We start from the raw sequence: 27,133 nt of genomic DNA, 5'->3' as shown, positions 1-27,133 counted from the left end.
CTGGCTTATTTATTCTTTGTCATAATCATACATTACTACTGTATGTTAGTTTGGTAGAAATCATAAGTGAAACCATGCTTCCATGTTTTGGAGGGCAACCTGCCCTACCCAGTGTTCACTGGCTTAAAAGTTAGCATCATCTAAAAATATCTACCAAGTTGATACACAAAAAGTAATTGTTACAAGTCTGTCCTTTGTTATCTTGGAACTTACAAAGGGCTTTTTAAAAGACTTCATCTCCAAATAAAGACAATAACAAAGACATTCTTCTGCCTAATGTGATGTCACTGTCCTGGCTACAAATCACGCTGATCTCTCCTCACTGGAGGATGCAATGAAATCTGATAAAGTTCACACTTACTCTTGATATCCTTCACAAAAAACTTGTTTGCAAAGTTAACAATAAAGTACTTAAATACCCTGTTCAAAAGTGAACTCATCCAATCACTCATGATAATGGGATAATGGAGTGGAAGAACATACACAGGAATATTTTCAGATACACGCACACATTCAAAACCAAATGAATAGGAAACTCGTGATAATTATAATCTTAATTTCTCTAAGTGGTCATTACCTATAAATTCATATTGGTAAGTACCTATCACCACTACACATTCTGCTGTTGCATTTTTCCTTAACCAAGCAACTTGGATGGCTGTGGTTATTTACCTGGTAGGTTGATCTGATTTCTTATTTCTTATTCCTCAACATCTTGGGAAAATTAATACATATTCATTATTGCAGTTGTTTTAGTCTTCCATTGACCCTAATTTCCAGGAGTGAAAATGGTAAGAGAAGCCCTAAAGAATCTCCTGTACTCCAGACATACTCATAATTATCTCTATTATAAATATTTGTCTAGTGTCTGGTAGTCAGAATCAATCACTAGTGAGAACTGCGAACATTTAGGGGCCTATTCAAAGGTATGATAAACCCAAGGAGGACAAACAGCAAACTTATCTTCTAATTCAATACAATCATTTGATGGGTCTCTTGTAGACCATTCCTTCAACATTGATGCTACTCCCATCTTTACCCCTTGATTCTTGGAACCGTGAATCCTGTCAATTAGATAAATAGGACCGTATGTTGGGAGCTGACTCAGAACATGTATAGCCTCTTGCATAATTTTTCTTAGCCCAAATTGTGGCTCCAGCTGAAAGTCTAATGGAGACTTCAAAAGGACATTCAGCCATTGTTTTGTGACAGTGTTCCAAGATGGTGCAGAACATGATGGAACAGTGAATTCCATGAGCCTAGAGCTGGTGCTCCACTCCATTTCTGTGAAGTGAGTTACCTAATGATAATCATCACTGTGTGGAAGGCCACGGTGGTTTACATAGGTTTCTGTAATCCATGTACAGTAGGCATGATAGAAGCATTATGTGCAGGGAAGGCAACCTTTTTTCACAGTGTCTTTTCTAGTAAGAACAAAATGTGACAGTTCCACGATGGATTTGTTTCAATGTAATTAACTTGCCACTCATTCACAGGGTGGTCGACCTGAGAGATGGTACCACATCAGGGACTCCGTTTCCACAACTGGCAGATCCAGCACTGAGCAGGGGCTATAGTCAGTCAATCCACGAGGAAGCATATATGCTGTGGCCTTTTTATAAGCTCTGTCCCTGCCAGCATGATCACTTTGTCCATGAGCCTATTGGCCAATAGCAGAAGCCACTGAGAAAAGACTGACTTGGACTCACAGAATGGATTTGCACTTGAAGTTCCTTCACCACTGTCCCTCAGTGACATCTCATAAAAGGCTTTGGTGCTGCAGCTTTCCACCTGTGGGTTGTGCCTACATGTCATAGAGAACCATCTGTAAACCAGTCCAAATCTTCCATTCCCTTGTCCATTTATAGAGTATTTACTGTGAGGCAAAAGGTGCACCTATGAGGAGACAGGGCATTGAAGAAGGGGTAGTGCTCATGGCTCTTGGTGTATTCTATATCTTAAAAAGTCTATTATCAGATCAAATTCTGTTTGCCAAAAGGAAGTACTCAGCCTTAAAGAAGAATGAAATTATGCATTTTAAAATAAATGAATAGAGCTGGAGAATATGATGGTAAGTGAAAGAAGCCAAATCCCTAAATCCAAAGGCTGAATATTTTCTCTGATATGCGAATGCTGATCCATAATGGGGGAGGACTAAGGAAGAATAAAGGAACTTTGGATTGGGCAGAGGGAAGTGAGGGAAGGGGATGGGATGTGGGGTGAGAAGGATGGTGGGATGAGATGGACATTATTACTCAATATACATGTATGATTACACTACTGGAGTGACTCTGCACCATGAATTGCCAGAGGAATGAAAAGTTGTGCTCTGTTTGTGTAAAATGTGTCAAAATACATTCTAATGTCATATATAACTAACTAGAACAAATTTTAAAAATTTAAAAAATGAAAAAAAAGGAAAGTACCTTGGCATGGTGGTGTACAATCCCAGTGGCTCAGGAGGCTGAGGCAGGAGTATTGCGAGTTCAAAGCCAACCTCAGCAACTTATCAAGACTCTGTCTCAAAAAAGGGGGGACTGAGGATGTGGCATAGTGGTTAAGCTCACCTGAGTTTAAAAAGGAAAGTATATCCTAAAGGATCCCAGGGCTTTACTTCAAAATCCTAGGAACCTGTACTACAATTCAGGAAGAAGGGTGAAATCATATCCACAGCATCTGTATTTTCTGCTAAAAATTCCATGACCACTGACTTCTGGATTTTGTAGCTCAAGTGGCAAAACAGCTCTCTGGGAATACAGGATCCTTAGGTGAGCCTTCTTTTGATCTGGGCCCCACTCCCAACTGGCAGCTTTTGACATCACTTGGTATACATAATAGAATCCCACACCCAAAGAATAAGTACATTTCTTCTAAAGCCCAAAGAGGGCCATCAGGTGATGTACCCTTTTTTGGTATGGAGAAAAGACAGAGGCCATACTTATCCTTTAGTTACAGGAGATATCTCAGTATATCCCCCAGCAAGGAGACGTAGAATGTTCTTTGGAATAGAAGGCCTCTGAACTTCTTGCATTGAATTCCACACTCTGGCATCAAAATGTTTTCCTAGTAATCCTAGTTTATTTGCAATTTCTTGCTTACTAGGTCCAATCGAAATAATGTCATTGATGAAATGGACCCATGTGGTATTATGGAATGGAAATTTCATCAAGATCCCTGAGGTCTAAGTTACCACGTGTGCCTGAAGACTTGATCTGGCTCTGATGTAGAACACAGCAGGTGTATAGCTGTCCAGAGCAAGTAAATCCTTGTTGTTTCTGAAGGTCTTGGTTGACAAGGAGGAAAGCAATTCACTCTGAAAGCACACCTGGAATGTAGCTGCAATTAGAATCCACACCTGATGAACACAAATAGCTATGATTCTCCAAGAGCCACATGTCTTCCACACATCCCCAAGAGCTAAGTTGGTGGGTCTCCATGGGATTCACACCCAGGCTTCTAACAGGATCTTGATGGTGACAGGCATCTCCGCAACTCCTCAAGTAAGATGGTATTGCTTTTGGTTTACTTTTACTTTTGAAACATATCAAATAAGTACTATTTAGAAAATCATAAAAATACATTAAATATGAGATTGGAGGTTTAATATTTGATTATATTTTTAAAGTTACTTCACATATATGAATTATACAATGAAATGAAACTACTCTAACGAGGTAGAATAACAATATAATATCTGTCAGTGATAACATACATTCCATATGCTTTCATAATTATTTCTATTTTGACCCACAGAGAGATCAATTTTATGAAAATCCTAAGAACAGAAATGTGCCGCCATGTCTTGTTACCACCTTACTTTAAAAGGCTTCATCATCTCAAACTCTGGAATATCAGGCTTCAAAATGCTTAGGTGATCATGCTGTTATTTTTGAAACAGTGTAATGTAACAGCAATATTCACATCTATTTAGAGATATTCTCCTATAGGAACCATTTCTAATTATTATCTTAAACACTATTTAATTTTAGAATAATTTTGCAGGTGCAGAACCTTTTCAAAGTTAGTGCAGAATGCTGCCATATGACACTATTGCAAACTTAGCCATGGCTCACAAAAAGATACAAGTCCTAATTATGACACCTTTGATATTACTCTATGTGGCTCCAAAGAACTCTGCAGATGAGATTAAATTAAGAATTAAAAAATATGAAAACCAAGAAGCTAGGCACATGGTACACACCTGTAATCCCAGTGGCTTGGGAGGCTGAGGCAGGAGGATTGCGAGTTCAAAGCCAGCCTCAGCAACAGCAAAACTCTAAGCTACTCAGTGAGACCTTTTCTCTAAATAAAATACAAAATAGGGCCTGGGATGTGGCTCAGTGGTCGAGTACTCCCTGAGTTTAATCCCCAGTAACCAAAACAAACAAACAAACAAAAAATAAAAAAAGAGAAATCATTAGGTTTCATGCATAGCCTAAATGCTATCCCTTATATTCTTACAAAACACAATCAGAAAGATATAGGAAGCAGGAAAAAAGGAGTTGGCAACGTGAACTCAAATAAAATGCAATACTGTGCCAGTAACCACACCAGGAGGTATAGGCAAGAAATGAAGTGTCTCCTGGAGCCTATGAAGGGACATGGCTCCAAAGACCCTTGGTTCCAGTCTACTGACACTGCTGTAGACTTCTAGTTTCCAGACCTGAGAAAGAATAAACACCTGTCATTGTAAGCCTCAAAGATTGTAGCAGCCAAAGGACACTAACAGAAATCCTGGTTTCTTCTCTGCCCTATTCTTTCATTTCTCCCAGGTGTATGTTTGAGAGAATTCACCAGAGAAGTCATATATTCCTGGGCTTTTCTTTGTTGGAAAGTTATTTATTACTAATTTAATTTCTTCATGTGTTATAGGTATATTCAGGTTTTTTTTCCATTCTCTGAAGTTGGTTTTTACTGTGTGCATTTATAGGAGTTTTTTTTTGTTTGTTTGTTTTTTTTCAATTTATGTAGTCCAGGATGTTGTAGTTCAATTATTTGTTTACACTATTGTATTATAATCTTTCTCATAAGGACTCTCAAACAACAGCAGAACCATTTGAGTAAAAACAGTTTATTCATTTTCAGAGGCAGAGGGTTGGAGCAATTATCAAAGGGATAGTCAGATGAAAAGCCATAGGTGATTGCAGAAGGACCATATATTTAACAGGACCATGAATTTGACAAAATTCTTAGAATTCTACAGTAAAACCTAAGGGTATTACTGTATGTAAATTATGCATTAATTAAAAAAAGTAGAAATAGTACAAAAGCACACACATATATTAAAACTAACCAGCTTGCTCCCCACAGACAGATTAATTGCTTCTTCCCTAGGAAAGTCACATCAGGAGCTGCAGGTAGACTCTTGGGGACCATCTGCAGAGGTCTCAGGTCTATATAATTCTCTCCAAATCTCCATGTATTCACCTCTGAAATCCCAACATGACTCAATAGTACCTGTTTTGGCCAGAAGAAAATGCTTCATTGGGCATCATTTGCTCATCTGAATGATAATCATTGTTAATGCAAACAGATCTCCTTCTCTCTTGAGGACTTGCTGTGAACATTTACTTGTGGACAGAGAAATATTCAAAGATAAAAATCATTTTGTTTTTGTTTTACAGAAACAATTCTGTGAATTATTGGGGAGATGTTACCTTATCATGTTTATTAATGCAAATAGGAAGACACAAATGAAATTTTCACGTAGATGGAAAGAATTATTTGTAGATTCAGAACTTGGTCTTCAGGTTTATGTTCTTTCTTCCCTTTTTCCTGCATTAGAGAACTTGGAACCTTTGACCACTGCCTGAGACAGAGCCTCACTAATAGTAAGTATGACATATTCCAGGGCTGGCTGTAATTTCAGTCTCCCTGTTCTGGATTGATTGCTTTTTTCCTTTCCAGCCAAATTGTAAGTTTCTACATTCCAAGAACATTTTAATGAGAAAGATAATCCATGAAAAATCTATGGGGTAGCTATATGACTTAATTTAAAAGACAAAAAAAACTGAACTGAGTCTATGGCATAAATGCAAAAATTTCTCTAAGAGGGAATTTAGAGAATTCACACATAGGGATGCAAAGATATTTGGATTAAATTCTTAAATAGTCTGCATCACAAATGAACTAAACAGACATTTCTCAAAAGAAGAACTACACAATGGCCAACAAATACATAAAAAAAAAAACGTTCAACATCATTAGCAATTAGGGAAATGTAAATCAAAACTGTGTTGAGATTTCATCTCACACTGGAAACAGCCTAGGTGTTTATCAATTAGTCATCAAGAATATAAATAAGAATAAATGTTGGAGAGGATGTGGAGAAAAGAAACACTTTTACACTGTTGGTGGGACTGTGAATTAGGACAATTGCAAAAAATCAGTACACAGGCTCCTCAAAATACTAGGCTTGAAAAACACCAGAAGATCCAGCTATACCACTTGTTGGTATTTACACTGAAAAATTAAAGTAATCTGACTATAAGGGCACATGCATCCCATGTTTTTAGCAGTACAATAAGCAAACTATGGAAACAGCCTAGGTGTTTATCATTGGATGAATAAAGAAATAAAATGCAGTAGATATACACAATGGGGTTTTATTCAGTCATAAAAAAATGAAATTATGGCTTTTGCCAGAAAATGCATGGAACTAGAGTCCATCATATTATGGTAAGTGAAATAAGTCAAACTCAGAAGGTTAAGGGTCATATGTATGTTTTCTCTCATGTGCAGAAGATAGAGAGGAAAAGGGAATGTAAAGCTGGGGGTGGATCTCCTAAAAATCAAAGATAGATCAACAGAGAAAGGAGACAAAAGAAAGTAAGGGAGGGAAGCGCGGAATTCAGAGGAGTGATATTGACCAAACTATGTTGTTATATTGTGTGCATGCATGAACATGTAACAACAAATCTCATCAAGTTGTACAGCTATAATGTGCCAACTAAAAATTAAAAAAAATATTCTGCATCTCTGTTAACAAGTGTAGAAGGACTTAAAATTGGGAATAAGATTCATAAGGAGTCTTCGATTTCATAGAATTTAACCCTGTATGCAATTAATGTAACACATTTAGCTTTCAAGCCCAGAATTTTTCATGAGAATCTTAAATAAGATATTGGGGCAAAGAAATAATGTATATTTCATACATACTATTTATTTCAATTCAACCTTTACTGTTTTGTTCCTTTTTTTGTCATGGCTGTAGAATATCTAGAGATTCTCAGACAACGTTGATGGAGAACAGGACAGAAGTGACATACTTCATTCTGCTGGGACTGACCAGGGACCCAGGTCTGCAGCTTCCCCTCTTTGTGACCTTCCTCCTCATCTACACCATCACTCTGGTTGGGAACCTGGGGATGATCCTGTTGATTTTCCTGGACTCCCGTCTCCACACTCCCATGTACTTTTTCCTGGGTAACCTGTCTCTGGTGGACTTGTGCTACTCTTCAGCTGTCACTCCTACGGTCATGGCTGGGCTTCTTCCTGGAGATGAGGTCATCTCATATGGTGCTTGTGCTGCTCAGATGTTCTTTTTTGTAGCCTTTGCTACTGTGGAAAATTTCCTGCTGGCCTCAATGGCCTATGATCGCTATGCAGCAGTGTGCAAGCCCCTGCACTACACCACCACCATGACGACACGTGTGTGTATTGGGCTGATCGTAGGCTGCTATGTCTGTGGCTTTTTGAGTGCCACAGTCTGCATGGGGAACACATTCATTCTCTCTTTCTGCAGGTCCAATATGATCCATCATTTTTTCTGCGATATTCCAGCAGTTATGGCTCTCTCTTGCTCTGATAGACAGGTCAATGAGTTGATTTTTATTTATGTAGCCAGTTTCAATATTTTTCTTGCTCTCCTTGTTATCTTAATATCCTATGTATTGATTTTTATCACCATCCTGAAGATGCGCCCAGGTGCAGGACACCAGAAGGCTATGTCCACCTGTGCCTCCCACTTCACTGCCATTTCTATTTTCTATGGTACGATTATCTTCATGTATTTACAACCCAGATCCAGCCATTCACTGGATACTGCCAAAATCACATCTGTATTCTACACTTTGGTCATTCCAATGTTGAATCCTATGGTCTACAGCCTACGGAACAAAGAGGTAAAGAAGGCTTTCACAAAGATTGTCTTGGAGGGCAAATAGCCTTCAGGAGTTTTATATTGCTTTTTAAATGATCACATTCCTGTCAAGCCTTCTCCATATATTGAGTTACATTTTGGTAGACATAATGAAGCTTCTGAAGTGATACCCTCGGCTTCAGGAGACTATAATTTATATATATATATATATATATATATATATATATATATATATATATATGAAACATGATATTCAGAATCTGATACCTGAATGAAAATATCTCTGATACCTTGTGGTCTGCTTGTCTGAAGTCTTATTATATATTGATAATTGCAATATATGCAAGTTTTTGTCCATGTTCATACTAATATATGTAGAAGTACATCTAGATACCCATGATTAGAAGATGTGTACACATGCACACAAGTGTAAATTTGTCAAAATCAAGTGTAATATGGTTATTGGGGGTGGCTAATTTATTTGTTAATTTTTTTTTTCAATTAAGGGCTATCTGGGTAGCCAGTGAAACATTTCCCTGTGTGTTTCTGTGAATATGTTTCAATATAGAGTCCTATTTCAGGCAGTATACTTAGTAGAGAGGAGCATAGATCTCTCATCAATGTGCGTACACATCATCCAATCCATTGAAGGCTCACCTGAATAAAACAAATAGCGGAAGGGCAAACTTTCTCTCTCTTTCTCTTTCTGTTTTCTTCATTTGGGACTCACATTCTCTTGCTCTTGATATCAGAGCCCCTTGCTCTCAGAACTCTGGTCTCCATAGTTACACTTGTTGTGCCCCATCCCTCTCTCTGGTTCTCACCATGCAGATCACATGGCACGACCTGTAGTGGTTTCCACAAGCACATGGTCCCACAGCCAGAGTATATTTCCACTCATACGTACACTCACATCCTTTTGATTCTCTCCCTGGAGAACTCTGACTACCAGACCAGTGTTTAATGATCCTAAATCAATGCTTAATCTTGTAGTAGAATAAAAATTCATATCTAATATTTTAAAATATCTTTCATTACTAGTCCAAGCATGCTAATTTATGAAAAAAGGATGATATATTATTGAATGAAAGTGTGTCCTATTCATTACACATTTTAACAAGAGATATATAATCCTGGCATCTCATATGAATTTATATTTCTGTTTGAGTCATTCAATACAACTAAGATGTTTATGTTTAAATTTTCTAAGAGTTAAGATGTCCAGAGGGCCAGAAAAATCAGGAAAGTTAAAAGTATTTTCATGTAGCTATTTGTGGTGTTGAGTTGAATGTATTTGTTGACTGTATTAAAGGCTACAAAGAGCCAGGAAACCATTCTACTGTGAGTGGCAGAGAGGATATTTCTGGAAGAGTACATTTTGAAGCCGTCACCATAGTAAAGAAGATCTGCCCCATCAATGTGGATGGTCATCATCCAATCCAGTGAGGGCTCAACCGAGCAGAACACAAAGGGGAAGAAGAGAAAATTGTCTTGTCTCTCTTAACCGAACATCCATGTTCTCTCTTGTACACTACAGCTAGTGTCTTTCAAGCCTCCTTCTCCAAGATTTATGCAGTCACCCTCTGCCCCTCTGTCTCAGGCCTTTCCACTCACTGAGCTTTAACACTAACTTTCCTGTTTCTCAGCTTTCTGGTAGCAGAATTGGTCCTTCTTCACCTTCATATTCACGATTCCACATCTGTTTCTATAATAAATCTCTTATATGTGCTTGCATGTCCAATTAATTGTTTCAGTGGAGACCCCTGACTAGTGCACTAGTACTTAGTGATCATAATTTAATATTTTGAGAAAAAATGCTAAATTGGCAAATAAAATATGTGGTTTTATTCTTTGCAAATTTTAACAAATAGATGCATAAATATGGTGTCTTATGAATTAATATGCTGAGTCATTTGATACAAAAATTTCATTTTTTAATATTCAAAGGAGATGTAACTAGAGTACCAGAGATATTAAGAAAAGTAAAAGCAGTTTTAATGTATTCATATATTATTGCCATTTTTTCAGATTGTTGAAAATTTATATTGAGAACAAATAATGTTGAACATTTTTTTTTCAAATGCTTTGAAATTAATTCTGACCCTTTGTTTTTTTGCATTGGTTCAGTTTTGTTTTCTCTTGCTGTTCCCCCAGAGTTCTACCCCACCTCTTTGATTTTCTTGCTATTGCTTCACAACTTCACCAATTCTCTTTCCCCAGGGCCTTGGCAATAGCTGTTTCCTGTGTGGATGTTTTGTTTCCATTCAAGCCTTTGCAGATACATTACTTGTCATAGCTTCTTTCCCTGACCACCTTTGTAAAATAGTCACTCCTACTCACCACAAAAACTCTCCTATGCACTTCTTCATAGATTTTGTCAACCATTTAAAACAATATAGTTACTACTTGTTTCTTATTTATCTTGCTTAACTAGAATATGAATTCCCCAAGAGAAAGGACTTTATTTGTTTTGTTCACAACATACTTACCAGTATCTGAGTAGGTGTCTGTTTCATAGAAGAGAATTATAAATATTTGTTAATAAAAAATTCAAGTAATATTGGAGTACTATTATACCAATATCTTGACCTTTGAAACAAAATAAAAATTGTTAATTATCTAGAACTCTTACATATCCTGTTAGTTTTGTGAACCATGCTGTATAAAATTTTATAAATGAAAGATATTAACATTTTACCCACAGAACTCCAACATGTGGTAGAGATTGTGCTATATGCTGCACACATGCCATGTAATAATCTTCTCAAAAATTTCATGAGGATGACAGGATATCATTATCTCTTACTCAAAAGAGAAGCTGAAATTTGAAGAGCCCCCTATTCCTTATATGAATTTGAGACTAAGCAGACTACATGCACAGGATATGTATTTAATCATGAAATGTGTTTGCATTAAAAATGTAATTAAATTCACCTACTAAAACATAGTTTGAGCCAGCTGCTGTGGTGTACACCTGTGTAATCCCACTAGCTAGGGAGGCTGAGGCAGGAAGATTGTAAGTTCAAAGCCATTCTCAGCAATGGTGAGGTGCTGGGCAAATCAGTGAGACCTCATCTCTAAATAAAATTCAAAATAGGGCTGGGGATGTGGCTCCGTGGTTGATTGCCCCTGAGTTTAATCCTTGGAACTAAAAAAAGAAGACAGTTTGAATGAGTAAATAATAATAATAATAAGTTCGTGTATTTCTTACAAGAAATTTAATTCACCTCTAAGGATGTGGATACAAGGAAAGTGAAGCAATAGAATAAAATATTCCATGCCAAAAAAAAAAGAAAGAAAAAGAAAAGAAAGAAAGCAGGAGAAGCTATGCTTATATCTGATAATATAGACTTCAATTTTTTAAAAAAGTAAACAAAACAAATAAGTAAGCACTCTATATAGTGATAAATGTATCAATTCTGCAAAAAGAAATAAAAATTCTTAACATTTATGCACACAATATTGGAGAAGCAAATATGTAAATCAAATACTATTTGACATAAATGGACAGATATGCTCTAAAACAATAATTCCTGTGGGCTTTAATACTCTACTTTCAGCAATGGACAAATCATCCAGACAGAAAACCAACAAGGAAACAGCAGAATTAGATGCACTCAAGATCAAATGGACCAAATGGACATCTATTGACATATTATTACACAGCTGCAATATACACATTCTTCTTATCAACACATCAGCATTCTTCAAGATAATTATATCATAGGCAACAGATAAATTTTCTACAAAATCTTCAAGATTGAAATTGCATTGAGTGCTTTTATTCTTACCACAAAACAATAGCTAGAAATCAGTAACAATAGTTTGGAAAAATACACAGGTACATGAAAATTAAACAATCTAATTTTTACAACCAATGTGTTAATAAAATAATCAAGAAGTGAAGTTTTAAATATACTGAAATAATTGAAAATTGAGATACAACATACCAAAACCTAACAGATACAGCTAATGCAGTTCTGAAATGAAAGTTCATAACAATCAATGTCCACATTAAAATAAAGCAGAAGAATCTTAAATAAACAACTTACATATCCTGTTATTATAGATACAATTATAGATACAATTCAAAGAACTAGGGAAACAAGGACAAAACAAACCAGAAAAGAAATAATATATGTCAAAGCAGAAGAAAATGAATTAGATATTTAAAAAAAAAAGAAAAGAAAATTTCAGTGACCAATATAACAAAGAGCTGGTTCTTTAAAAGGTAAACAAAATAATAAATCATTGATTATAGAAACTAGGAAGAATAGTGGCTATTCTGAATGGAGTAGTCATCCCAATTTATCTTTCAGAAGATTAATCACTGATGTATAAAAATGCAATTGATTCATGGGTGTTAATTTTATATCCTGTTTCTTTGACAAAACCATTTATGAGTTCTAGAGGTTTTCTGGCAGAAGTTTTGGGGTCTTCTAAATATAGAATCATGTTGTTGGCAAATGGTGAAAGATCTCCCTAGAAGATGGAATGACCTCCCATGTTCTTGAATAGGCAGAATTAATGTCAAAATTGTCATATTAGCAAATGCATTATACAGATTAAATACAATTCTTATTAAAATCCCAGTGATGTTCTTCATAGAAATAGAATAGCAGTCATGAAATTCATTTAAAAAAATAAGAGACCCAGAATAACCATAGCAATTCTTAGCAAGAAAAGCAAAGCGGGAGGCATCATAATACTGGACCTTAAATCATACTACAGAGCTATAGTAACAAAAATGACATGGTATGGGCACAAAAACAGACATGTAGACCAGAATAGAGGACACAGAGACAATAACCACATAAATACAGCTTTATCATACTAGATAAAGGCACCAAATATACATTGGAGAAAAGATAGCCTCTTCAACAAATGATGCTGGGAGAACTGGAAATCCATATGTAGCAAAATGAAAATTAAACCCCTATCTCTCACTCTGCATGAAAATTAACTCAAAGTCAATCAAGGACTTAGGCATTAGACCAGAGACTCTGTGCCTATTAGAAAAAAAAAGTAGGCCCAAATCTCTATCATGTCAGCTTGGGAACTGACTTCCTTAACAAGAATACTAAAGTACAAGAAGTAAAATCAAAATCAATAAGTGGAATGCAATCAAACTAAAAAAGCTTCTTCACAGCAAACAAAACAATCAGTAATGTGAAGAGAAAGCCTACAGAATGGGAGAAAATCATTGCCACCTGCACCTCAGATAGAGCAAAAATCTCCAGGATACATAGAGAACTCAAAAAACTTAACATCAATCAATTAATCAACCAATCAATCACCCAATCAACAAATGGGCAAAGGAACTGAACAGGCACTTCTTATAAGAAGAAATATGATTGGTCAACTAATATATGAAACATGTTCAAAATATCTAGCAGTTAGAGAAAATTTAAATTAAAACTACACTAAGGTTCTATCCACCTCACTCCAGTCAGAATGGCTATTATCAGGAATACAAGTAACAATAAATGTTGGTGAGGATGTGGGGGAAAAGGAACACTCATACATTGCTGGTGGGACTGCAAATTGGTGCAACTACTCTGGAAAGCAGTATGGCGATTTCTCAGATAACTTGGAGTAGAACTACTATTTGGCCCAGTTACCCCTCTCCTCAGTTTATACCCAAAAGACTTAAATCAGCACACTACAGTGATGCAGCCACATCAATGTTCGTAGCACTCAATTCACAATAGCTAAATTATGGAGCCAACCAGTTACCCTTCAACAGATAAATGGATAAAGAAAATGTGGTATATATACACAATGGAATATTACTCAGCAAAAAGAAGAATAAAATTATGGCATCTGCTGGTAAGTGGATGAAACTGGAGAAATATCATGCTAAGTGAAATAAGCCAATTCCCCCAAACCAAAGGCCAAATGTCTCTTTGATGTGTGAATGCTAACTCACAATAAATGGGGGTGGGTTTTAGGGAAGAGTAGAAGTACTTTGGATTAGACAAAGAGGAATGAAGGGAAGGGTGGGAGAATGTGAACTAGAAAAATAATAGAGTGAATCAGATATTAGTGTCCTATGGGCATATATGATCACACAACTAATGTAATTCTACATCATGTGCTGTGGAGGTGGTGACAGAGTCTATAATTGTCTTGTGGCTGTGGTGCACCTGCAAACGCTGGGAATTTCCTATACAAAAATTATGGGTCAAGATTGCTATGGAGGCTCTATGTAAAACACAGAAGCTGTGTCTGTCTTGGTCTTGATCTCAGACACCAGTTCCAACTGATAGAGGATTCTGAGCATAGCAAGATAACCACAATATTTCACCAGTGCTGTGACCTCCAAGCCTTCCTGTTTAATAGAAACTTTGGTCAATGGGCTTCCTGGGTGCCACAGGAAGCTCCTAGCATTGCAACAGTGGGATAGCTACAAAAATGTTTCTAGTCCTATAACTTTCTACTGCACAAAGAACAATGCCTCTATAGTCTTTAACATCGGAGTGTGAGACACTACATAATAAAAGTGTAGAGCCAGAGCCAGATCAGTCATTGCTTCTCCATCAGAGATCAGTGTCCCACCTGATCCCATTTCTCTCTCTCTCTCTCTCTCTCTCTCTCTCTCTCTCTCTCTCTCTCTCTCTCTCTCTCTCTCTGTTTTCTAATCCCCGCTGCCCCTCACTGGTATCTGAATTAACAGCTGTGCAGGTCTCAGCAATGTACAACTGGAAGTAGAAGAAGTTATACTCCATATATGTATAATATGTCACAATCATACATTACACAGTTATGCATAACTAATAAGAACAATTTTTTAAAAAATTAGGATAAATAGAGAAGATATAAATAAATAAAATCAGAGATGAAAAGGAAAACTGTAAAACAGACTCTTCCTTCAGAAGCACAAAAACTTAATATTGATTAATGTGAAAAACTACACACTAGGAAATTTAACAGCTTTTAAACATGAACAGATTCCTGGACACAGATATTAAACAAGTGTGAATAATGAAGTAATAGAAATTCTGAACCTAAAAATAGCAAAGAATATTACCGAATCAGTTATAAAACATCTCACACCAATTAAAATCTCAGGACAAATGTCTTCATTGTAGATTTATAGCAAAAATAACTATTAACAGTTCTCCTTAAATTATTCCAAATATGTAAAAGGAAGGAATTCTTCCAAATACATTATATGAAACTGACATTACTCTGATACCAAAACCAGGTAAAGACACAATGAAAAAATTATTAAAAGAGGCCAATATTCTTGATGAACATATATCAAAATACTTTAAACACTAGAAAATTGATTCTAGTAGCATATTTGGAAGATTATTCACCATCGTCAAGTGGGATTAATCCAGAAATGCAAGAAAAGTCAACATACACAAATCAATAAACATAATAAACTGTTAACAGAACATAGAGCAAAAACCGATATGATCATCTCAACATATATATATATATATATATATATATATATATATATATATATAAAACTTGATAAATGTAACCTCCCTTCATTAATAAAATGCTGAACAAATTAGGTATAGAGGAAACATAACATGATAAAGGCCATTTGTACTAAGCCCACAGCTAACATTGAACTGTTGAACTGAAGGGTGAAAAGCAGAAATCTTTCTTTGTCAAATCTGGAACAAAGCAAGAGTGACCACTTTCATCACTTTTATTCAACACAGTGTTGGAAGTTCTAGACAGAGCAATCACGCAAGAGATATGAATCCTCTGTCAGAAAAGCAGCTAGAAAAGATATTCTTCCATTCAGTGGGTCCTTTTTTCACATTACTAATTATATTCTTTGCTGTGCAGAAGCTTTTTAATTCAATATCATCTCATTTATTAATTCTTGCCATTATTATTGAACTCTAGGGGTTCTATTGAGAAAGTTGTTGACCTTGCATTTTCTTTCAGCAGTTGCAGAGTTTCTGATTTAATTCCCAGGTCTTTGATCCACTTTGAGCTAATTTTTGTGCAGGGCAAGAGATCAGGGTCTAATTTCATTCTTCTACATGTAATAATCAGTTTTCCCAGAACCATTTGTTTAAAAGGTTGTCTTTTCTCCAATGTGTTTTTGGCACCTTTGTCAAGGATCAGATGACTGCATAGGTGTGGGTTTGTCTCTGTGTCTTATATTCTGAATTTTTTATTTATGTGTGTTTTGAAGGCCAGTACCATGAAGTTTTTGTTATTCAGACTCTGAAGTATGATTTGAAAGTCAGGTATTGTGATGCCCCCAGTGTAGTTTTTTTTTTTTTTTGCTTAGAATTTCTTTGGCTATTCTGAGTCTTTTATTCTTCCAAATGAATTTTTAGACTGTTTTTTGTCTAGTACTGTGAAGAATGTCATTGGTATTGTGTTGGAAGGTTGCTGAATCTATATATTGCTTTTGGTAATATGGTCACTTTAGCACTACGTTCTGCCTGTGCATGAACATCTTCATTCCCTCTTCCAAGGTCTTTGATTTTTTCTTCAATGTTCTATAGTTTTCATGGTAGACGTCTTTCACTTTCATGTTTAGATTCGCTCCCATTTTCTTTTAGGCTATTATAAATGGGATTGTTTTCCTGATTTCTTTCTCAGCAGATTCATTGTTGGTATGTAGGAAAGCTATTGATTGTTGTATGTGGATTTTATAACCTGCCACTTGCCAAATTTGTTTATTAGCTCTAGCAATCTTTTGATGGAGTCTTTTTTAATCTTCTAGATAAAAGATTATATCACCTGTAAGCAGTGATAATTTGACTTCTTCCAGTCACATTTTTGTTCATTTTATTTCCTTCTCTTGCCAAATTGCTCTGGCTAGTGCTATATTGGATTGAAGTGGTAAGAATGGACATTCATGTTCTGTCCCAAATTTTAAAGTAAATGCTTTCGGTTTTTCCTCATCTACTGTGAGGTTGGCTTTGGGTTATTCATGTATAACCTTTATGATATTGAGGTACATTCTTTCTATCTCTAGTTTCTTCAGTGTTTTTATCTCTAATTTTATCATGGGTGCTGAATTTTGTTGAAGGCCTTCTCTGCATCTATTGAGATGACTACATGATTTTTGTCCTCAATTCTATTCATGTGATGAATTACATTTATTGATTTCTGTATATTTAGCCATCCTTGCATTTTTGGAATAAAACCCACTTGATTTGGGGTTTAATATGTTCTTAACATGTTGTTGAACATGATTTTCTAATATTTTATTAAGTATTTTTGCACCTAGTTTCATGAGGGATATCGGTTTGTAGTTTACTTTCCTTGACATGTCTTTATTTAGTTTTGGTATGAGTGTGGTACTGGCTTCATAGAATGAGTTTGGAAGTGTTCTGTCCTTTTCTATTTCATGGAATAATTTGAAGAGTACTAGCATTAGTTCTTCTTTAAAGGTTGGGTAGAATTCAATTGAGAATCAATCTTATCCTGGGCTTTTATTTGTGGGAAGGTTTTTCATTACTGTTTGTATCTCATTGCTAGTTATTGGTCTGTTTAGATTTTCTATGTCTTTGATTTAGTTTTGGCAGATAACAGGTGTCTAGAAATTCATGCATTTCTTCTGGGTTTTCCAATTATTGGAGTATAACCTTTCAAAATAGTCCTTAATGATCTACTGGATTTCTGTGATGATTTCTCCTTTTTTATCTTTAATTTTATTAACGTGGGCTTATCTATCTTGTTTATCTTTTCAAAGAATCAACTTTTTTTCATTGATCCCATGGATTATTTTTTTTAATCTCAATTTCACTGACTTCAGCTCTGATCTTAATTATTTCTCTTTTTTTCCCCAATGGTTTGTTCTCATTTTTAAGGGCATTAATGTGTTTTTTTAATTGGGAAATTTTCTGATTTTCTTATATAGGCACCCACAGTTATAAACTTTCCTCTTAGAACTTCCTTTATGGTGTTCCAGATGCTTTGGAATATTATATTTTCATTTGAGTCTAAGAAGATTTTTGGTTTCTCTCTTGATTTTTTTCCTGTCACCCGTTCATCATTCAAAAGTGTATTGTTTAACCTCCATGTGTTCATGTAGTTTCTGTTTTGTTAATTTATAATTTCATTTCATTATGATCTGGTAAGAAACAAGGAATCGTACCCTTTTTTGATATTTGTTCGGAGTTGCTTTGTGGACTAAACTATGGTCTATTTTGGAGAATGTTCCATGTGCTGCAGAGAAGACAGTGTTCTCAGCTCTTGTTGGATAAAACGTTCTACAGATGTCTGTTAAGTTCCTTTGATAGAATATTTTTTCAGGTCCAAAGAATCTCTACCAGGTTTATGTCTGAATAAACCTATCTAACGGTGAGAGAGTTGTGTTGAAATCACCTAGAATTATTGTACTGGTGTCTATCTGAGGCTTCAATTTTAGTTGGGTCTTATTTATGTAATTAATTGTGACCATGTTTGGGCTATAAATGTATTATTATTATTATCATTATTATTATTATATGTTTTTCTTAGATTGTTCGCTCTACCAGTATGAAGTAGCCTTCTTTGTCTCTTCTGATTAGTTTTGGTTTGAAGTCTGCCTCATTGGACAAAATTCTTGAACATTAAACATAACCAGATTAATCCCCACAGACAGACTACCTGCTTATTTCCTAGGAAAATAGGATCAGAAGCTGTAAATATTCTCATGGGGGTAAACTTCAGAGGCCTTTATTTTGTATAATTATCTCTAGACTGCCACATATTCACCTCTGAAATCCCAACATGAGTCAAAATTACCTATTTTAGAAAGAAAACTTTACATAAGTGCTTCATTGGGCATAATTTATTCACCTGAATGACAATCATTGTGAGCACATCCAGGCCTTCTTCTGACCTGAGGATTTGGTAGAGTGAGCTTTCAGCCATGGTCAGGGAGATACTCAAAGATAAAAATCATGATGATATACTTTAAAATAGCAAACATCTACAGCAGATTTTTTAGACCTCCGTTAGTCCCATTTAAGACACAATTCTGTGATTATGGGAGAAACATTACCTTATCACATTTAATATACAAATGAGGAGGAGACAAATGACTGTTTCAATGAAATAGAAATAGCTAATGTTAGATTTAGAAGTTGATTCATAATAATGTTCTTTTCTCCATTTTCCCATGTTTTAGAGAACTTGGAACATTTTGACTGCCACCTGAGACAGAAGTCCACTAATACCACTGTGCCATAATCTATGGCTGATTTTGTGATTTCAGTCTCCCTATTCTGGATTGATTCTTATTTTTTCCTCCAGAAAACTGGTAAGCTCTGTATTCCATAGATATTTTGGTAAGATGTGTAATGCACGTAAAGGCTGTGGGGAAGACATACATACCATGACTTATCTTAAAAGAGAGATAGAGGTTTCATTATGTTTAAAAAATATGTGTAAGAGCACAGCATAAATACAAAACTCCAAAGAAGAGGGAGTTTAGAATTTCTCATGGCAAATTATCTTATATCTTAAAAAATATGAACAAAAATATAAGACACATGATGCTCTGATTGATTCAGTTATACTTTCTTCTCATATTATCTTCTCATTAACAAATAAACAAATGCTCCGAAGAGTCAAATGGTCCTGTTTTAAGCTACAAAATGGTCCTAAATAAATTACCAATGTCTGAACTGTGTTGTAACTCCCCATATAATCCCATGATTACTACTGCTAGCACCTTTACCCATGTGGAGCATAGACTTTTGGTTAGGTTGAAGGAGCAAAAAAACTCTTGAATATATCTCCTACTAACAGTGCAAATTTAGTTATTATATAACTTCTCCAATTTTCAATTTTCTAACAATGAAATAAGAATAATAATTCCACCTGCCCCCCCCCAACACATTTATATGTAAAGTCCTTTCCACAGATTGTAGAACAGAGTGTATGTTAAAGGTGGACCTGGGTATTAAAAGTCTGCAGTAAATGTGTTCTGGGGTTAACTTGTAAAGTGCAGTTGCCAGAGACTTTGAAGTTTAAGGGTAGGGAATAGTGGTTAGTATTGGGTGAATATCTTTTATAAACTACAGCTGCAATAAAGAAACTTAAAATACTGTTACTACATGAGTACAGATTTAAATAAAGCACTTTAGAATGTTGGACTTGCCACCCAAACAGATCAGACAGCCCATAAAACGGGAATCTTCCAGTGCTTCTCTCTGTGGTTTGGCTATGGCATGACAGTAATGAAAGAGCAAGTTTAAGAAAGATGAATTCTTTTCCCAAACTGAAATGTGAATTTTAAGGAAGAAATTTTTAAAAGAAATGGCTCACATGGAACTGAAAGAGCAGTAATCACATACTTTGAGTAAGGACTGGCTGAGAAATTCAGAGAACACAGAAAACCTCATAGCCCCAAGAGGAAGAAAAGGCAAGTTGAAGAGAGAAGCTTCAAGAATTTCAACTCATCCATGACTGAAACCCTGCACTCAGCACATACCTTGATCCAAACTTATTTAATCCTTATGATGATACCTGAAAGTAGATCTCATAACTGGCTTCATTTTGCAGATGGAAATAGGATTTTCATGGAGTTAAATTAGGACCAATGATGGTAAGATTGATATGTGTCTCTTCCAAGAACCTAAGCTCCACATCTACTCAATCTGGTGATGAGCTTCTCAGAATTGCTGTGCAGCTGGGACATGCTCCCATTTATCCCACCACTTCTATGTATCGGGATGTGCTATGATGATTCAGGAATTAGACTGATCTACACTTTTAACCACATGATTATCAATATGTGTTCATGAGTTATTGGTAACAACCATGATATTGTGGGAAAATTTTAAATGCAGTTCAAAGCTTGTTAATTCGTTTAGATTCTTTTTGGTTGAACTGGTCATTTCACTCATGGTTGGTTGTCATCTTGATTGTTTCTCCTCTAAGGAGAGTCAAATATAGTGACAAAGATGTAATGATCACCTACTGAATCACTCAGTTCACTATGAAACCTGAGACACTGAACAAAGAAGCCAAGGAGCAATTGTAAATGTATTAAATACAACTTGATTCAAATTCAGTTTAGAGCATTAGACTTAGAAACCAGTAAACATTAGTTAAATGTTGACATGGGCCAAGGTAGAGACTGACGTACAAGGCCTGTCTAAATATGAATGAATTTCTAAACCTCTTGTTCTTAATTTGCATGAGTGTAGCAAATTCCTAACATTGTTGAGAGGAGACAGAGAATGCACATCTAAATTGTCCATGTCAGTTCTTGACAGCTGAGGAACATGTAGGCTTTTCAGTATTTCTTGGCTCAGGGGACATGAATGGGCTGATAGATTCATCCATATGAGTCATTTGTTCAAGTTATTAAATCGAGTACATCTTAGAAACAATTTATAAAATTTTAAATTGGACAGATTATTCATAAAAATTCTTCACATTCATAACATTTAATTCCATGTGTAATTAATGATTCAAATTTGTTTTTCAATCCCATGCTTTTTCTGAAGAAACTCAAAAATAGAAGTAGTGGGACAAAGAAATAATATATCTTCAACTTTTACTTTCCAACTTCATTAATTTTGTTGTAATTTTGTTCACTTTTTGTCATGGCTACAGAACATCTAGAGATTCTCAAACAACAATGATGAAAACAGGACAGAAGTGTACATGCTTAAAGCACTAAATTTGATTTTCAAGCCCATTTTTTTTTCCTGGAGAATCTCAATGTACCCAGTTGTAGCCACAGTGAAAAAAATATCTTGCACTTAAACTTTTTCATTTAGTTGAATTCCTTTATTATTTTGTTTTTCATTTTTTCCTCATGGCTGTAGAAGATCTAGTGATTCTAAGGTAACTGATGGAGAACAGGACAGAAGTGACACACTTCATCCTGCTGGGACTGACCAAGGACCCAGGTCTGCAGCTTCCCCTCTTTGTGACCTTCCTCCTCATCTACACCATCACTCTGGCTGGGAACCTGGGGATGATCCTGCTGATTCTCTTGGACTCCCGTCTCCACACTCCCATGTACTTTTTCCTTGGTAACATGTCTCTGGTGGACATTTGCTACTCTTCGGCTGTCACTCCTACAGTCATGGGTGGGCTTCTTCCTGGAGATGAGGTCATCACCTACAATGCTTGTGCTTCTCAGATGTTCTTTTTTACAGGTTTTGTTACTGTGGAAAATTACCTCTTATCCTCAATGGCCTATGATCGCTATGCAGCAGTGTGTAAGCCCCTGCACTACACCACCACTATGACAACACATGTGTGTGTGTGTCTAGTGTTAGGTTGCTATGTCTGTGGATTTTTGAGTGCCTCCATTTATATTGGGGACACATTCAGTCTTTCCTTCTGTATGTCCAATGTGGTCCACCATTTCTTCTGTGACATTCCAGCAGTCATGGCTCTCTCTTGTTCTGGTAGACAAGTGAATGAGCTGGTTCTTGTTTTTGTAGCCAGTTTTGTTATCTTTTTTGGTCTGATTGTTATCTTAATATCCTACACATTCATTTTCATCACTGTCCTAAAGATGCGCTCAGGTGCAGGACACCGGAAGGCTATGTCCACCTGTGCCTCCCACTTCACCGCAGTCTCCATTTTGTACAGCACTGTTATCTTCATGTATTTACAGCCCAGCTCCAGTCATTCTATGGACAGTGACAAAATTGTTTCTGTGTTTTATACTATGATCATCCCCATGCTCAACCCTGTGGTCTACAGTCTGAGGAATAAGGAAGTCAAGAGTGCATTCTCAAAGATTGTTTTGGAGGCAAAATAATCTCTTGGATTTTGATTAATACATTCTGGGATGGGATGCACATTTTCTGGATTTATTCCTCTCAGAACTTTGCCAAGTAAAGTGTCACATTTTAAATGCCACACTAAATTCAAATTTCTTAAGTGATAATTTTACTTCTGCAGACTGTCTAGAAAAAAAAGAAACATTGTATCCAGAATCATAATATCTGAATGAGAATATTTATGATAAATTGGGATCTGCTTGTTAAACCCCTTATTAAAATGTTTGATATATCCAATCATTTTTCATGCAATTAAAAAAAACCACTTATCAATGCAAATATATGTATAATGAATGCATAAAGAAGTCCACAAACAAGCAAATTGCATGCAGTTGTCCAATGAGGACATCTACACCTGGTTGTGACAAAATTTCCAGAATTAAATGTAAAATGTCTTTGTTTGAAGTTAATTTTGTTGTTAAATTTTCTATATTAAGAGATACCCAGATAGCCAGCAATAGTTTTCTTTGTGTGTCTGTAAGGATACTTATTAACATGTGTGGGGGGAAAATACAAAGAGACATAGAGACAAGATGCAGAGGCAGGAAAGATGGCTGCTCATCCAAGTGGCCTCGTTTATTTATACCAATAGGTTACATTAGGCCATTAGTCATGACTGCATTATCGTTTATTATATCAGTAAGGTTGCATATTCCATAATTACATTCTACAGTTACCATACGCATTGTTAGGAGCTTTATGCGTTCTCAAGAAAGTCCACTGTTTAAAGTTACTGTTAAATGGGCAGAGGTTCAGGCACAGCGGAGCTTCATGAAACATGGTTTTCTAACAAGAGAGTTTCTTCATTCCCAGGAGCTGTGTGCCTGTGATCAAGGTCAAGGCTGATCAGACTGTAGCACAGAGCCTCCTCATGAAGGGGATTGCTACAGCAGCCAGGCATTCCGTGTCTTTGCACAGAAGCTTCCCCAGCCACCAAGCATGCCACAGTCACCAAGCCATCAGAGACCCCAATCCCAAACACAGAACCCCTTACAAAAAAGACTACTGTGTGAGTGATAACTTAGGAAAGAAGGTGTGCCTTTGTCATTGTGTGTGACCATCATCTAGTCCATTGAGGGCTCGAATAGAACAAAAATAGGGAAAGAGCAAATTGTTTCCGCTCTCTCCCTTAGGTGGTTCACCCAGGCTTTCTCACTCTTGGACCTCAGAGCCACTGTCTCAGGACCTCATTTTACAAGACTTACACAGGCACACCTCTGCACCCTCTTTCTCAGGTCTTTGCACTCACACTGTGTTACACACCCAGCCTTCCTGGTTCCTGACTTGCAGGTAGCAGAGCTGGCACTGATTTATTTCCACAGTCACATGATCCCATAGCCACAATAAATCTCCTCTTGTGTGTGTTTCCATATCCTGTTGGTTGTTTCCCTGGGGGGCTCTGACCTATAGACTAAAGCTTAATAATTCTAATTTAATTTTCAGTTTGTGTATTTCAATATAAATTTATACATAACATTTTTATCTTTTCCTACTACTGTAAGAGTCTGAATTGAAGAAAACATTATTTTTATTTATATATCTTTAGTATTTTTGTTAGTGAATTACAGTTAAACATAACAGGTGGATTCTTTTTTGACACAATCATACATGTATGGAATATAGTTTGCTCAATTTTTGTTCCCAGTACATCCTTTTTCCTTCCCCTCTTCTTTTTACCTGTTTCTCTTCTGCTATTTTACTGGTCTCCCTCCTATTTAGTTATTATTTTTTCACAGGTGCTTTATAGATACACATAAAAGCAAAATTCACTGTAGTATAGGTATATAGTGCAAAGTATAATTTGGTCAATTTCATTCCACAGTTACTCCCTTCTCCAGTCCCTCCTCCCTTTCCATCAGTCCACCTTCTCTATTCCTCTTATCTTTGTCCCCCCACCATTTTCATGGAATTCCCTCTCCTTGATTTTTTATTTTTATTTTTCTCCAGCTTTCACATATGACAGAAAAGTCAACCCTTGACTTAACTGAGTTTGGCTTATTTCACGTAGCCTGATGTCCTCTAGTTCCATCCATTTGCCAGCACATGTCATTATTTTATTCTTCTTTATGACTAAGTAAAAGTCCATTATGTATATATATACCACATTCTCTTTATCCACTCATCTCCACAGGGATCCAGGCTGATTTCATTGACTGAACTGGCGATCATTATGTCAAGTGTATTTAGCCAGACTAATGTACAGTTAAGGAATAATATCATTCACGTGTAGAAACTTGAAAAGTCGATTTCAACGAGGTTGATGATTGAACAGTGGTTACCAAAGGCTAGAGAGAGTAGGGGGTGAGATGGAGGGAGAGGGAAAGTTTGAGGACGTCAACATGTTCAACCTGATTTAAATATTACACAATTTGTGCATGTGTAGAAAAATCTCATGGTGCCTAATCAATATAAACAATTTTTAGGTTTTCATTTATAGATTAGAACTAAATTTAATTTTTAAAATGAAATAAACAGCTCAATCCCTATAGGCATGTTAATTGCTTTTTTTTAGGGAAGCAGGATGAGGAGCTGCAGAAAGTCTCATGGAAAAAATCTCCAGAGGTCTCCAAGTCTTTATAATACTCTCCAGGTCTGCATGTATGAGCCTCTGGAATCCCAGTGACTCAGCAGCACATTGTTTCAGAAGGGGCCCCTGCATGCCATGCCCCCCTGGTCACCACTTACTCATCTCAAGAGTAATAATTTGTTATTCTTGCGGCTTGAGGATTTGCTATGACCCCTCAGCTATGATCAGAGAAAACATTGATAACAGGTTGTATGATTAATCTTTAAATATTATTCACTGTGTGAGACATTTAAAACCTAATTTAATTCTTATTTATAATTACTAGCTGTGAACTATGGAGGAGAGTAATCTGATATTATTTTATACAGGAGGAGGAAGTAAGGGGTTGTGCCTAGGGAACAGAAAGAATCCATGGTAGATTTAGAACTTGATCCTTGTTAATTCTATTTTTTTTTGTTAGTGCATTACAGTTATGTATAATATTGGAGTTTATTTTGGCATAATTATACAAGCATGGAATATAGTTTTCTCCAATTCAGTCCCCAGTACTTCCCTTCCCTCTCAGACCTCTTCTCTGATGGTCTTCCTTCTATTTATTTATAATTTTTAAAGTAAGAGCTGATAGATGTCCATAAAGTTGGAATGTGCTTGGCACATTCACGTGTACACAGCATAACTTGGTCTACTTTGTCACACTGTTCCTCCCTTACTTATCTCTCCTCATGTTTTCCTGCCTTAGGAAATTCAGAACCTTTGCTCACTGCTGGGAAGAGACCCCCTGTGTCAGCACTTGGGGAATTTTCCATTGCTGATTTTCTAATTTCATACCCACTACTCTGGGCTGGCTGTTCTTTCACTTCCAGCAAAGAGGTGAGCTCTGTATCCCCTAAACATTCCAGTGAGAAATGAAAGCCAGGCAGAAGCAGCGGGCTACCTGTGCCTGCTGTGAGTTATTTAAAAACAGAAAGAAATGTTCTCAGAATGTTTCTAAAAACTAAGGTGAGTCTATGTGCAAACATCAAAATGTCTATCATGGGGACCTTAGTGATTCATAGAACCAACCTTGCTTCTTTCTCAAAAAGACGTGTGCAAACTAAAACAGATAAAGCTTTGATTGATTAGGGACTTCATCTCGTTCACTCTATATTTGGATGTCATCAAAGCTTAAAATGCTACCTAATCCATCATTTCCTTAGTTCACTGAGGAATCTCAAACAGAGATTAAGCCAAGTAGACCAGGGGTTGTTGCAAATTGAGTAAATTCAGTTGGATTTAAATTCACGTAGAACATTATATATAGGAACCACTTACTATGGGTTACATTTTGGCCTGGGTTCAGAGCAGAGATGAGCAAATAATACTTGTGAGAATAAGACGAAAAGTCTCAACTTTGTGTGCTTCATAGTTTACATGTGTTTAATAAGTAACTAAACTCAAAATATTGGTGATAGGAGACCATGAATACACATACACAGTGCCTACAGCAGTTCTTGGCAGCTGATCAACAAAAATCAGTTACTCTGACTGTGCTTAGCCAAGTAAGCCAAGACACAAGTCTTTTTAGCCAAGAATTAAATTGTGGATGGGTCAGTAAACAAATGCATAAAATAGTAAAACAGGGTAAACTATTTGGGTACAAGTCCATGCATTTCCTGGAGAATCTTGATGTAAAATGAAAAAATGCATCTTATACTTTCTGATTCAATTCAATGCTTTAACATTTGATTCCCTTTTTCTCAAGACTGTAAACCAACTAAAGATTCTCAGATAACATTA

General features: G+C 36.1%; 1 protein-coding gene across 1 annotated transcript; it reads left to right on the top strand.

The window, feature by feature from the left end:
• Window positions 1-7,241: 7,241 nt before the first annotated feature.
• Window positions 7,242-22,808, top strand: LOC308641888 (uncharacterized protein; the record flags this gene model as incomplete). The annotated part of the gene is made up of 3 exons (XM_081280468.1): window positions 7,242-8,157; window positions 9,414-9,543; window positions 21,884-22,808. 3 exons carry the CDS (start codon window positions 7,242-7,244, stop codon window positions 22,806-22,808), a joined length of 1,971 nt encoding a protein of 656 aa, XP_081136594.1.
• Window positions 22,809-27,133: the final 4,325 nt, after the last annotated feature.

Source organism: Spermophilus citellus, assembly GCF_964194105.1.
Source record: "Spermophilus citellus genome assembly, chromosome: 2".
Classification (NCBI taxonomy): Eukaryota; Metazoa; Chordata; class Mammalia; order Rodentia; family Sciuridae; genus Spermophilus; species Spermophilus citellus.
The sequence above is the reverse complement of the archived record's forward strand: the minus strand, read 5'-3'. Positions and strand labels throughout refer to the sequence as shown.